Source organism: Suricata suricatta, chromosome 10 (genome assembly GCF_006229205.1).
Source record: "Suricata suricatta isolate VVHF042 chromosome 10, meerkat_22Aug2017_6uvM2_HiC, whole genome shotgun sequence".
NCBI classification, from domain to species: Eukaryota; Metazoa; Chordata; class Mammalia; order Carnivora; family Herpestidae; genus Suricata; species Suricata suricatta.
The window spans coordinates 108972802-108987632 of record NC_043709.1 but is presented as its reverse complement, the minus strand read 5'-3'; the positions used below and the strand labels follow the sequence as shown (position 1 = coordinate 108987632).

At 35.1% G+C, this 14831-nt stretch overlaps 1 protein-coding gene across 4 annotated transcripts in view; it reads left to right on the top strand.

The window, feature by feature from the left end:
• The window catches only part of ARHGAP12 (Rho GTPase activating protein 12), a 132326-nt gene that overhangs the window by 67503 nt on the left and 49992 nt on the right, over positions 1–14831 (top strand). For 3 of the 4 annotated variants that reach the window (XM_029953781.1, XM_029953780.1, XM_029953779.1), the window contains exons 4-6: positions 195–458; positions 7766–7906; positions 9079–9159. In XM_029953781.1, the coding sequence (XP_029809641.1) occupies positions 195–458; positions 7766–7906; positions 9079–9159 (486 nt within the window). The remainder of the gene's footprint in view (positions 1–194; positions 459–7765; positions 7907–9078; positions 9160–14831) is intronic. The other variant, XM_029953782.1, reaches the window with a different exon arrangement.

The window sequence follows — 14831 nt, the reverse complement described above, 5'->3', positions numbered from 1 at the left end:
TGTTTGAAGCTTTTATGTGTTTTTTAACCAAATCATGAATGTTAATACTATGATTTTTTTTTTAGAAAGAACATATACACCAGTATGTATGTTTTAAATAAATTTGTATGTATTTTCTATGTCTCATGTTTCATTTAATTTTAATTTGTAAATGTTATGCCAGTTTAAACATGAATATTTTACATTTTCCATAGGCAACGACGCCTCCAAATCAAGGACGTCCGGATTCTCCTGTCTACGCTAATCTACAAGAACTGAAAATATCCCAGTCTGCTCTCCCCCCGCTCCCTGGGAGCCCAGCAATTCAGATTAACGGAGAATGGGAAACTCACAAAGATAGTTCAGGGCGTTGTTATTACTATAACAGAGGAACACAGGAAAGAACCTGGAAGCCACCTCGCTGGACTCGGGACACAAGCATAAACAAAGGAGATTTCCAGAGTCCAGGAGACCAAGAGGTATGAGTGATTAAGGAATCAACCAGTAACTTACCAAACTTTCTCTTTTTCCATTATTTAAGGCAGAAGAAGTGAATGGATTTGTTTCTTGGTATTAAAATGGTAGAACACTTGAAATCTCTAAGATACTAAATGTTCTTTCCAGGTTTCATTATATTAATGCTAGTTACTTTATAATGTCTAACTAATAGTAGCTAACCTTAAAATGTGCCTACTAGCTCCAGAATTAACTCCAAGTTGCTTAGTGCCAGTAGCTTCCCTCACATTGTAGAAGATACTAATTCACTTACTGTTATTGCTGAATCAGTGATATTTTTTTTATAAAAAGGAAAGAATACACATATGACTTAGCCAAATAAAGCAAAATTATTAACTGGTTAAAACAGATACTTTTCTATATGGCTCGGCATGGCTACTAAGATGCTTCTCAGCCTTTTGTCAGAGGTCCAAGATCACCTTTTATTTATATGTGAGGAAAATAAGTAAATGTAATCCTTTGCTATAAATGGGCCACCCTGTAAAGTATGACCATTCACTCTCAAATCAGTATTTTCTCTATCTAGTATTCATACTACCTACCCCCTACCTTTGTTTTATCTTCCCCTACACCTCTTTGAGGCTGATGCAGTGAACTTGGGCAGCCATACTTTGAGGAACTCTCATGTCAGAAGTCTGGACAGATTCCTTGGGTCTATTCAGACATGCAGGAGAGGCTTGAGTAAAATTGATAGAACGGAGTTAAATTATCCTGTTTGATAGATGGAGGCCCATATACCTGCATAGGACACCCTGGTCTTATAGAAAGCAGCTGGATTGTGTAATAAAAACAGAGCTCCAGTCACATAGGAACTGGAAAAATCAGGTAGCACATCTTATATTTAGCAGAATCTAAAAGCTTTTTGTAGTTAATAATTCTTGTCCTATTTTTCAGTTGGTTATTTATAACGTTGGTTTGGTGGTAACTTATACTTTTAGTGTTCAAGAATGTGATTGAGGATAGTGAGAGAAATTTGTTCATGTGTTACTATAATAAGTGTTGGGAAAATTGTTTGAATTATAGATCTAGAAAAGATTTAAAATTACATTGTCCTGTGTATGAATAATAAAGTAAAATTTAATAATTTGGAAGAATGAAGGATTGAATTAAATTATAGAATAATTTAAAGTACACACAGGAACTTTAAACATGTTTTTTAGCTTTCTATTTTAATAAATAGATGAGAGTGATTTGTATATCAGAACCTCAACTTATACTATTAGTATAGTAGTATAGATTGTTTCAAAATAGATATTTCCATGGTAGCGGGAGCACATTTTCCATTAACCTCTTGAGAAAGGTTGCATACAGGATGTAATATGGAGACTTTGTGTGTGAAAATGTTTGTATATTTTTTAAATGTTTATTTATTTTGAAGGGGGGGAGGGACAGAGAGAGGAAGAGTGAGAATCCCAAGCAGGCTCAGCACTGAGCCTGTTGTGAGGCTCCATCTCACAAAGCATCAGATCATGACCTGAGCCAAAATCAAGAGTTGGCTGCTTAACTGACTGAGCCACGCAGGCACCCCAAAAGGTTTATATTTTGCTTTTATATTTAGTTGATAGCTTGCCTGAGTATAGAATTTTAGGTTGCAAATCATTTTTTCTCATAATTGGAAAGCACTTTGAACTTCACTTTATGGCATTGCAGGTCAGCTGTTCACAGGGAGTCTCCAGTGTCGGAACCATTAGGTCTTTCCTTTTAGACTAATGAGCCTTCACAGAAGTCTTAACATCTGCCAGGAAAGCCAAGGTTGCAAGGGTCTTGGTAGTCAGCATTTAGTTTGCATATAGCCTCTCAGTCTCTTCTCTTTTGGCTTGGTACCCATGTCCCAGTTGTGCACGTTGTCTTCCAAATCAGAATCTTACTGTTTTTCCATCTTAAGAGGGAATGAATCCCTGTACTTCCGCTGGGAAAAGGGAAGGGTGCACACCTAGCAGCCAGGCCTGAAGGAAAGGGATTCTGGCAATTTTAATGCTCATTGCAGTATCCTGCCTTCACCTCCAGTTCAAAGAAGACGTAATACAGTCAGTTCCTGAGCCATTTGAAGATTCTGATCTTTAAAGGACTGGATTTCACTTCCTTCTCCAACTCTACCCCCTACGCCCACCATTTTAGACTTTGCTTTTTGCAGATTATTTAGTCCTTTGTTCATCTGCTTCTTAGCTTTCAGAGTTTTGTGACTGTTGTCTCTTCTTGTGTTCTCCCTCTTCTTGGGAGTTTAGGTTTTATTAAAGCATATTTTGGTACTTCTAGTGGGGATTGAGAGGAAATAAGCGTTCAATAATTCAGGTTTATTAATTTAGTGTTTAGCTAGAGCAGTTGTTCGCAGCCGGAGACAGTTTGCCTCCATGTCTGGGGACATTTTTGGTTGTTAGAACTCAGAGAGGGCTAGTGGCATTGAGTGGATAGAAGCCAGAGGGGCTATCAAACACCCTGTGATACACAAGAAAGCTCCCACAACGAAGAATTATGTCATAAATGTCAGTAGTGCTGCTGTTGAGAACCCTGCCTTGTAAGTGTTAACGTGCATGTTTATCAAAGTCTAAAGTTAGTATATTCTTGCTCTTTAAAGCCCTACGAGAACCATGCGCTGTTTGCTATTGTTGTCTTTTATTTCTGTTTTTAGCCCCCTCATTGTTGCACATGGTGACTCTTAAAATTTGTCCTCATATTTAGCACTTCTTTTCCCACACTCCTTTATGCAAATTAGGTATCTTGGATAACTTTTGTCTTGGATAACTACTGTCTTAAGTATTTATTCTTAAATTTTCTTAGTGAAGATTTATTAGTGATAGAATCTAGTTTTGTTGGGAATTCACCTGTCAGTTTGATTGTCATTCCTTGAAGAGCAGCCTCGTCTCTTCTTGGTGGCAGCTCTTAAATCTCATGTCTGTAATTTTCCTATGATGTGATTAGGTGAGAGTACCTTCTTTATTTCCTTCCAGGGTTTTCTTGAGGTTCTTGAATTCGAGGAGCCCTATTAGTTCTAGAAAAGTCTTGGTCCTCTATATATAGCCTATATCCCATTTTCTCTTTCTTCTCATTCTGGAACTTTGATTAGGTGAATATTTAATCTGCTGACGTTGGCCATGTCTCTTGATTTTCCTTATACTTGTGTATTTTATCTCTAGGTCTCTCTGTGCTTCATTCTTAATTTTTAGATGTAGTTCCTGTTCACTATTCTTCATCTTTGTTTTTAGATCTTTTTTTCTGTAAGTTTATTTATTTATTTTGAGAGAGACAGAGTCTGAGCAGGGGAGGGACAGAGAGAGGGAGAGATAGAATCCCAGGCAGGCTCTGCACTGACAGCCCCAATGGGGGGCTCAGACTCATAAATGGTGATCATGACCTGAGCTGAAATCAAGAGTTGGACGCTTAACTGACTGAGCCTTCCAGGTGCCCCCTTCTTTATCTGATATTAAACCAATCCTTGAATTTTAAAAACATGTTAGTTTTTATTTATCCGGGGGAGCTTCTCCATCTTATTACAAACTTAAAGAATAGAATAGTGAACATCCATATGCTAGATAGCCTTTGTCAAGATTGACCAGTTTAAAATGTTGCTACATTTGCTTTATTTCTCTCCCTCCTTCTGGTCTCTACCCTCCAGTAATTTTTTTCTGAACCTTTTAGGCAAGCCAACATAATATTTTATTTTCTAAGTATAAGGACATTTCCCAGCAAAACTGTTCTGGGTTTTTTGGGGTGTGTGTGTGTGTGTGTGTGTGTGTGTGTGTTTTGGTGAAAAATAATTTTTCATACCCAAGAAGTTTAATATTGGCATATTATTTAATACACAGTTAATATTCAGTGTTTCTCACTTGTCAAGTAATATCCTTTATAGTTGTTTTCCTGCAATCAAACATCCAGTAAGGGATCAGAAATTTCATTTGTCCCATCTTTCTTTAGTGTTTTATTTTTTATAATTCTAATATATAAAGTCTTTATGAATTTTTATGATTATGCTGCTTTTCTGCTCTTAAGGTGTTTTGTTTCACATCTTGTCCATGTATGCGTGTTTTAAGATGAGATTATAGTTTATATATATGAAGTCTTTAATGCTGGGGTTGACAGTCTGTTCCATCAGAGAGATTTTGCTTTTGTTTCTGCCAGGAAGTTAGTATCCTGTAAACATTTGAAACTGAATTTTCAGCTTTAGTTTTTACAGGCCACCAATGTAGTAGTAATTTGGATTACATGAAGACTGATTTGTGGCTGGAGATTCTCCCATTTTCCCTCATTTATTTGGGAAGATCCCTGTGATTTCCCTTGTGTGGAATAAAGGGACAAAATTTGTTTCTGGTTCACTGATAATCTGAGGGTGTAATTCTTTGGGATCCTAGCTCTTTATTTTCAAGGGGGACTCCTGTTAGACTCCCTATTTTGGTAGTCTTGAGTTCTGTTTCCCAGTGCTTTATGACTTTGAAAATGGATGTTCTAGTTTGGGGTTTGGCAAATGCCCTCAAAGAGAAAGCTGGTCTTTATATCTACTTATCTGGATTCTTGCTTCTACTTAGTTTGGACTTCTGAGTATTTCTTAGTCAATCTCTTGTGTCTTGATGATTTTAAAAAATTTGGGGCGCCTGGGTGGCTCAGTCCCTCCAACTTTGGCTCAGGTCATGTTCACAAGTTCGAGCCCCTCATTGGGCTCTGCACCGACAGCTCAGCTGCTTAGATTCTGTGTATACCTCTACCCTGATTGCTCTCTGTCTCTGTCTCTCTCTGTTTCTCTCAAAAATAAACATTTTTTTAAAGAATATGTTAAAAAAGTTAATATATTGAGGGTGCCTGGGTGGCTCAGTCAGGCTCTGTGTTTGACACAGTCCCTGCTTGGGATTCTCTCTTCGCCCCTCCCCTGCTCATTCTCTCTCTCTCAAAAGAAATAAACTTAAAATAAATTTGACATTTTAAATTGTTTTAATCCAGGTACCCATTTTAGTACCTACATGTCATTCCCCCTCTAAATGGGACTAGCCCCCTTTATTTCTACTAGACTATCTTTGCTGCAAAATATATACCCCAGAGTTACTGAGCCAAGTATCCTATTGAATGGAGTTATGAGTATAGCACAGTAAACAATGGCAGTAAACAATCAAGATGTTAAAGGTACTCCTGGTTCTATAGAGTAATAAAACATATTGAGATACTAGAGGTTTCTTTTCATGGAAGGGAACATCTTATTGCACAAAAGTTGGGAAATTATGGGAGTATTTTGTCAACTAGAAAGTCATATTTATGTAAAAATTGATTTGGTGACTTTGTTACCTGAATTAATTTTACTAGGTTTTTATTCAGGTATAATTGACATGTAATATTATGTTAGTTTCAGGTGTACAACATAATGATTCAATATTTGTATATATTATAAAATGATGATCACGGTTAGTCTGGTAATATCTGTCACCACTTGGTTATAGAATTTTTTATCTTGTGATGAAAAATTTTAATATATACTCTTTGCAACTTTCACATAATGCAGTACAGTATTATTAACTGTGATTGTCATGCCGTACATTATATCCCCATGACTTCCTTACTTTGTAACTGAATTTTGTGCTTTTTGTCTCCTTTGCTCATTTAACTTGCTCACCCCACCTCTGGCAACCACCAATTTGTTCTCTGTATCCATGAGCTTGTTTTGTTCTGTTTTGTTTTGAGGGTTCTATATAAGTGAGATGATATAGTATAATTTGTCTTCTCTTTCTAACTTAATTTCACTTAGCATAATGCCTTAAGGCATGGTGTCACAAATGGTAAACTTTCATTCTTTTTAATGGCTAAATAATATTCCACTGTATAGGTTTCTTTTCTCTATTTCTAAAAGATTTTATTGTACTTTGCCTACATGAACTTATATCTTAAGTGGTCTCAATTAAGTAAAAATAAGTCTTGATTTTTGCAATACGTTTTTCCATTAAAAAATAAAAACATCCTTGTTATAGCACATATATAGCTTACTTTATGCAAGACTTCTGTAAAGTTGTCTATGTCATTTTTTGTGTTATGTTATTATTACTATGTTTATGTCTTTATGTTACTTCTAAAACATTGAGAATCTACACATTTTAGTATTTTAGACCAAATTATGGTGGTAAAAATGTAGTCAGATTAAGTAAGATTTAATTGCAGAAACTGTTTTGCCTAAAAGTGACCCATGAAAGGTCATTTGCACATGAGAGTTAATCTAGTAAATATTTGTTGAATGAATGCTGCTCACATTATGGTGCTTCTTGTTTGAAAAAAGCAGAGATTAGGTTTTCTCAATCTTAATTGCTTCTTTTGTGTGTCTGGATTCTTTCATGCTTTTATTTTTTTTTAATTAAAAAAATTTTTAATGTTTATTTTTGAGAGAAAGAGAGAGAGAGAAACACCGACCAAGCCCAAGTGGGGGAGGGGCAGAGAAAGAGGGAGACACAGAATCCAAAGCTCCAGGCTGTGAGTTATCAGCACAGAACCTGATGCGGGGTTCAAACTCGCAAACTGTGATATCATGACCTGCGCCAAAGTTGGAAGCTCAACTGACTAAGCAACCCAGGCACCCCTTTCTCATGCTCTTAAAAGTAATACCTGAGTTTTTTCCATACTGAATGTTTTCATCTCTCTATCATGTTTGAATTTTTTAAGATCATTTTTTTTTTTGTTTTGAAGTTTAGTTTCCAACCATCTTTAATAAACATTTGGATGAATGAGTTAGGAAATCTTGCCAATAATTTAGAACATAAAATACAGTATTATAAAACTAATGTCTCTCCCCTCTCAGTTTTACACATTAAAAAAAAATTCAAGATCTATTTATTGAGCACTGTTGTTTGCCAGGCATTTGGCTAGGAACTTGTAATATATTGGTGAGTGAGAATTTTCAGGAAACTCAGACTAATGAAGTACCTTCATCCCCTATTTTGCTTACACATGAATGTGTATACCCATATACACATGTTCCTTTCAGTTTTTAACCTGATTTTGGTTCAAAAGCAGCATTAAATAGAAGGCGGCATTTTATCTCACTCTGAAAACATTGTTTTCAGTTTTATTATGGTGAATTTTTCCAGGGTTGCATTATTGTGCTAAAATAACTATTATTAATTTCACCTTACTACTTAGAGTGTACCCTTTGAAAGACTAAATTTGTTTTGAAAACATTTAAGATATAGTCAAGATATCTTAGTGCTTCAGACGAATACAGTTAATTGCTTAGATTTTCAACTGCTGCATATATATATTTATATATTCAAAGAAGAAAAATCAATATGTTTCTGACTATTTATAGCTTCTTTCATCAGAAGAAAACTACCACAGCATTTGTTACAGCCAGTCAGATAGTCAGTGTGGTTCTCCTCCAAGGGGTTGGTCAGAAGAGTTGGATGAACGTGGGCATACCTTATATACCAGTGACTATACTAATGAAAAGGTACATTCTTTTTTTCTCATCTAGTTTTCTTGGCAGAATCCTCTCATAAAATAGTTGTGTACTGAAGTTTGGTATTTTAAAAACTCATGAAAATATTCTTTATTGTAATTTTGTAGTCTTGGCAATTGACAGCATGAAAACTCATTATAACTACTGATTCATGGTTTTAAACTGTTTATAATTACAATGATTCTTGTGGTGTCAAAACTTATTTAAGACAGACCTTTATGAGTAGACCTATTGAGTGTCATTCTGTTTAGACTTCTTTAATAAGCATATTTCTTTATATTTTTGGGGGGAATGGTTTTTTGGGGGAATCATTTTCTCAGCATGTGTCACTATGGTATACCACCTCACTTTTTATACTCCTTTTTCTTTTATAACCAAGTTATGTAAAACAAAACCATGAATTAGTATTTTATGATTAATTAACTAGTTTGGGAATGCATATTGAAATTTTATGTATTACGTCTTGTATCATCAGAGAAGGTAAGACTGTGCTTGCCTAGAGAATAGACCCTTGGGAATAAATGGAGATGGGTTTATACCCTTCATTCCTACTTTAATTATTTCACACTAGAGCATAAGGAAACATTAGTTTTCATTTATTTTATAATTAAGATCATATGTTCATATTAGCAGTACTTAGTCTCATATCCCTCATATTCCCTGTGTTATATTGTATGAAATTTTGTTTGTATTACTTAAGTCATATTGAGTTAGAAATTTGTTGGCTACAGGAGGTAATTCCTAAGGGTTTGCATTAAGTTCAGCTTAAATTGTTCAGTAGTTTTATATTTGAAGATTAAAAACGTTTTCTCTTGTTAGTTTCTCAACCTTGTTTTCAGACTGAGTGTGGCTCTGTGTCCAGTGTATATGTGTATCTGTGTATCTTTATGTTACATATTTCTTATATTAAGTGGTGCTTGACATGGGAACTAGCTTGACACTGGAAGAAAGAGAGAAAAGAAATTCATATTTAATACTGAGTGTATTTATTTTTACCAAACTTAAAATACAAATCTATTAGTGTAAGTTTGTAAAATTCTTTTACAGTGTTCTTGAGCAAATAAAATAAGATTGACAAGAAAATATGTAATATCTCTGGTTATATAAGCTTAAACTCAACTTTTACTTAAATTTAAAAAGTAACACCTGTTTTGTTTTTATAGTGGCTCAAGCATGTTGATGATCAAGGTAGACAATATTACTACAGTGCAGATGGATCTCGGTCAGAATGGGAATTGCCAAAGGTAATAAACCTCAACACTGAATTTCTGTTGTAAAATAGTAGATAAAATAATATCTGAAAATGGCTTAGCAGATTTACTTTAAAATTTTTAATCAACTTTTAAAAAATAAGACTTTTTTTTCAGAATTCACTGAGAATCTTTTGCCTAAAATTTTCTAGGGTGTATATTATTTTTGTAATACTATATAATACTGATAATTCCTATTCAAAATTTCTTTTGGTTTAACTTGAAATCAGTTTTTCATCATTTCTAGGATAAAAATCCCCTTCAGTGCCAAAAATAACATCTTGTATCTAGTTCTTGAATATATTGTATTTTCTACATTAGGTTGCTTTTACATTTAATCTTTTTTTTAAATGTTTATTTTTGAGAGGGAGAGTGAGCGCAAGCGAGCATGTGAGAGTATGGGGTGGGCAGAGACATGGGGACAAAGGATCCAAAGCTGGCTCTGTGCTGACAGCAGTGAGCCCAATGCGGGGCTCGAACTCACAAACCATGAAATATGACCTGAGCCAAAGTCAGATGCTTAACTGACTGAGCCACCCAGGTGCTCCTAATCTTTTCTTTTAGGAGGAACAAAAGGGAACTCACTATTTCAGTTTATTCTCATATGTAAATATGTGTTGTAATTGTGTCAGTCATTAGCAGCATGTGCTGATAAGATCTTCTGAGGTCTCACTGAGTATCTCCTTTCAGGTAAGTCCACTAGGGCTGAGTTTAAAAGGCAGGGGGTTTCATAATGGTCATGTACTACTACTAGCAGTAGTGAGATCATTTTAAATGCTACCAAGCAGGCATTTAAATTTTAATTGGTATATTAATTGATGTTTTAGAAAACAACTATAGTTAGGAGACATATCTATAGTGTTAATTATTAGATAGACTTCAGTTTTTAAAGAAATGTCTTTTTACCTAAGGGAGTAAATTTAAAGAAAAGTATTAGTTTAAAGATACATAGAGAAAAACTTACTATGTGTTACTAAATTGAAGATGAGGAAACGCTATCTAGTAAAGCAATAATAATGGTGATTTCTTCCTGTGTAAAGGTTAACTACCTCTAATTCTTTTATCAAATTATAAAGGTTGATACTAATAGAAAAACATGAACAGCTTTTACTTGATTTGTAGAATACCTTTGTGGCCTATCTTGAGCCAATAGCATAAGAACTCCATTTTAGTCTGATAGTTTTTATTTTTATTATTATCTTTTAATGTTTGTTTATTTATTTTGAGAGAGAGAGAGAGAGAGAGAGAAAGAAAGAATCCCAAGAAGGCTCTATGCTATCAGTGCAGAGCCTGACTTGGGGCTTGGTCTCATGAATCATGAGATCATGACCTGAGCTGGAATAGAGAGTCAGACGCTTAACCGACTGAGCCACTCAGCCTCCCCTAAGTCTGACAGCTTTTAAAATGTAAGATCTTGGAGCATTGGTAGCTCTGTCAGTTAAGTGTCTGACTTTGGCTCAGGTCATGATTTGAAACTCAGGTTTGTAAGTTCAGGCCCCACATGGGGCTTCTCTGCTGTCAACACAGATCCTCTGTCTTCTCTCTGTCTGGCCTTCCCTCCCTTTTCTCTCTCTGCATAGTAAGCAAACACTAACAAAATTTAAAAGAATAAAATGTTAAAATCTCAAGGAATGATGTAGTTTGCTGTAATGCAAACTTGGCAACATTCAGAGATAAAGGAAATAAGTTCTTTTGGTGAATTTGACTGTCAAGTACAGCTCCAGACTTTTTTTGTGTTAAAAAAAAACCTTGTCAGGTCTTCAAGTGACTATTTGGACTTACATATTTTACACATATTTTAGCACATATGTGTACTTTCTCTTTTGTCCAGCTCAGCAGAAAAAATTTTTTCAGATTTTTAACCAATTTTAAAACTTTCAGTGAGAAGTTGAAATTAAATACAATGAAAAATTGTATTGAAATTTTTGTATAGACAATAGGATTGTTTTGAAAAAATTACTATTTATGGGGCTTCTGGATGGCTCAGTTGGTTAAGCCTCTGACTTCAGCTCAGGTCGTGATCTCATAGTTTTGTGAGTTTGAGCCCTGCATCAGGTTCTCTGCTGACAGCTCAGAGCCTGGAGTCTGCTAACAGATTCTGTGTCTCCCTCTCTCTCTGCCACTCCCCCCAACTTTTGCTCTTTCTGTCTCTGTCTCAAATATAAATAAACACTTAAACACTAAAAAATACTATTTGCAGCATAATGTATTGCTGTTTTTTTTTTAACATTTTTATTTATTTTTGAGAGAGAGAGAGACAGAGCATGAGCGGGAAAGGGAAAAGAGAGAGACACAAAATCTGAAGCAGGCTCCAGGCTCTGAGCCATCAGTCCAGAGTCTGATGTGGGGCTTGAACCCACAAACCGTTAGATCATGACCTGAGCCGAAGTTGGACACTTAACTGACTGAACCACCCAGGTGCCTCTATGATGTGTTACTGTTAATGATGAAAAGTTTTATATTTTATTACAAAACTCCTATAATGCAAAGAGTTATGAAGATACCATCACATTGGGGTTTTTTTTTTCTTTTTAAGACTTAAGTTTTTTAGAACAGTTTTAGTTTTATAACAAAATTGAGCGGAGGGTACAGAGATTGCTCATATATCCGCTATACATGCATAGCCTCCCCCATTGTCAACATTGCTTACCAGAATGGTACTTTTTTTTCTAAGGATGAGTCTACATTGACACATCATAATTTCTGAATTGCATAGTCTACCTTAGGGTTCATTCTTGGTGTTGTGTATTCTGTGTGTTTGGACAAAAGTATACCGGCATGTCCATCATTATAATATCAGATGCAGTATTTTGACTACCCTGAAAATCCTCTGTCACTACCACCCTCCCCTGGCAGCCACGTGGTAAAGTGCCATAAAATTGCACCTCACATATTTCATGGTTGGAAGTTTTCTATTATCACTCTTCAAAATTATGAAATATAATTCAGTAAAACATTCATTTTTTTTTCATTTTTATCATTTACTAATTGATACTTTTGGAATCTGATTCTGAAGATGAAACCATATTTACCTTTTAAATTTGGAAGCGTGTCAGCCACTCAGAACCCTATAGTATTTTATAAACCAGAGAGTAGCAGTTGACTCATGCTCTACAATAGTTAGGATTTTTTTGTTTGTCAATTTTTATTTTGTTTTGTTTTACTAAGAATTAAATATGAAATGGCCTAACTTTATTTTCCTAATTTGTCTTTCAGTAAAATTTTTAGTGGGAAATAGTATTCCAAGTTTAATAAAATAGTGAAAGTTAAAAATTTAACTTTTAGGAGAAAAGAGGTATATATGTAATAATTTTTATTTTGTAAATGTGCCAGGGAGAAACTATAGAATACATCATCTATTATTTTGCAAAAATGTACCATTTATAAATATAATCCTATTTATAGGCTTATGAATGGTGAGAGCCAAAATATGTAATACCTATGTGCTGGGAAAAGAACATATATTTGGGGACATAATTATTCAGTATTGAAAACTGTGTAATGGTGATTGGTTGTATTGGGCTTACAAAGATATGAGATCTGATTTTACTTAAAGATACCAGAAGATAAATCTGCTGAAAGTTTAGTTCACTGAAAGTGGTTTAGATTATATAAGGCCAATATTTTATTAATATAATATTAATTAATAATTTAAGTATATATTAAATTTTGGTTCCACTTGACAGATTCTCATGTAGCTTATCTCAGTATGTCAAATATCATTTGAGTTATAGAAAAATCTTATCATATTGCATCTTCCTTCATAGTCCTTGTTGATTACATGGAGTAATGAGATCAAACACAAGCCTTCTTTTGAGCGATTTGTCTCAGGTCAGGGTCCATTGAAAGAAGAGGCTTCCAGGATGACCTTATGTAAGGAGCAATTTGGAATGTATACTTAACTGGTAGCTAAATATTTTTATTTGTCTTTGATTTAATGCCTATATTTTCCTTGGTCAGAAGACTTAAAGGTTCAGTATTAAGCTTGTGCAGATGCTCTGGATGAAAGAAAGAAGAGAGTCAAGGGACTGAGTGATATCAAAACCTTTAAGGGGTAGTTCCACAAATAAGTGCTGATTGTGACCAGGGTTGAGTCATTAGTTTTGTGGTATTATCTCGTTTTCTGCCAACATTTGCCACTTGGACAAAGTTAGAATGGGCAATATCTTGACCTTCTAATTAAATTGGATGTGGGAGGTTTGATTTGAGTACAGTGGAAGGAAGAAATAAGGCAAAGTGTTTTAGAACCACTATTTAAAAGATTTTATGATAAAGAAGTTATAGGTTAAATTTTGCTATTCTAAGCAGTTTACCATGTAATAAATCCAAAATAAATTCTGTCAGATAGTTTTATAACTCCCATTGCAGATAGAAATTAAAAACTTAGCTAACTGAATATGATAAAAAATAAATTGGAAATATTTTAGGTGAGGAGTGCCTGAGTGGCACAGTTGGTTGAATGTCTGACTTTGGCTCAGGTCGTGATCTCACAGTTAATTGAATTTGAGCCCGGCATCAGGCTCTCTACTATCAGCATGGAGCCCACTTTGGATCCTTTGTCCCCCTCTCTCTCTGTCCCTCCTCTGCTTATGTGCGCTTTTTCTCTCTCTCTCTCAAAAATAAATAAAACATTTTATAAAAAGAAATATGTCAGATGAAAAGATAGCGCAATAAAAATGCAGTCAGTAGTGTAAACTATAGACAGAGGGCAGGAAGATAACAAGTACGAAAGCATAGTTAAGAGAAATGTAAGATGGGTGGGAGGTTTCCTGTGTTTGTATACTAGGAAGTCCAAAAGAGGAGAATGGAGGAAAGATAGGGAAGTAATATTTAAAAATATAATCTCTAGGAATTTTCTAAAGTTGAAGGAAGGCATGAGTCTTTCACTAGAAAATATGCCTTAAATACTGACCAGGATATATAAAAGTAAATCTACGTGTTGACAAACTTTACTGGATATTCAGAACTTCAATAGAGGGAGAGTCATAACAACCATCAAAGGGTAAAGGATGGTGTTACTTACTGTGGTAGAGTGCGTCATTGGATCTGTTATGAACCTACTCCTGTATCAGTGCTCTTTGCTGTGTGCCTTGTAGCGGCCTGCCACTGTGAGAGGAGGTATACTCTGCTGTTACCGAGTTCAGTCATGTGACTTGCATTCCCAGATGACTTTTTTAAGTTTATTATTTTTTTTATTTGAGAGACAGTGTGAGTGGGGGAGGGGTGCAGAGGGAGAATCCCAAGCAAGCTCTGTGCTGCCAACACAGAGTCTGATGCGGGGCTCAAAGTCCTGAAACTGTTAGATCATGACCTGAACTGAAAGCAGGAGTTAGATGCTTGACTGACATAGCCACCCGGGTGCCCCAGCTTTCCGTAATGATTTTGAGCAAGAGTGTCACATGTATAGTATTGAAATGAGCATGTGAACCAAAAAACAGAGTTTTAAAAAATGAACAGGGTGTCAGAGATCTTTGGGAAAAATACAGAAGTGCTAAATATTCATGATACTCATTTCATTGGTATTCTAGAAGAAGAGGAGATAGAGTGTGAAGCTGAAAAATATTTGCAGAAACAGTCTTTGAAAACATCTTAAATTTGGCCAAAGGCAAACCACAGGAATCGAAGCTGAGCATCACTAAGCAGGATAGACCCAAAGAAACCCACAT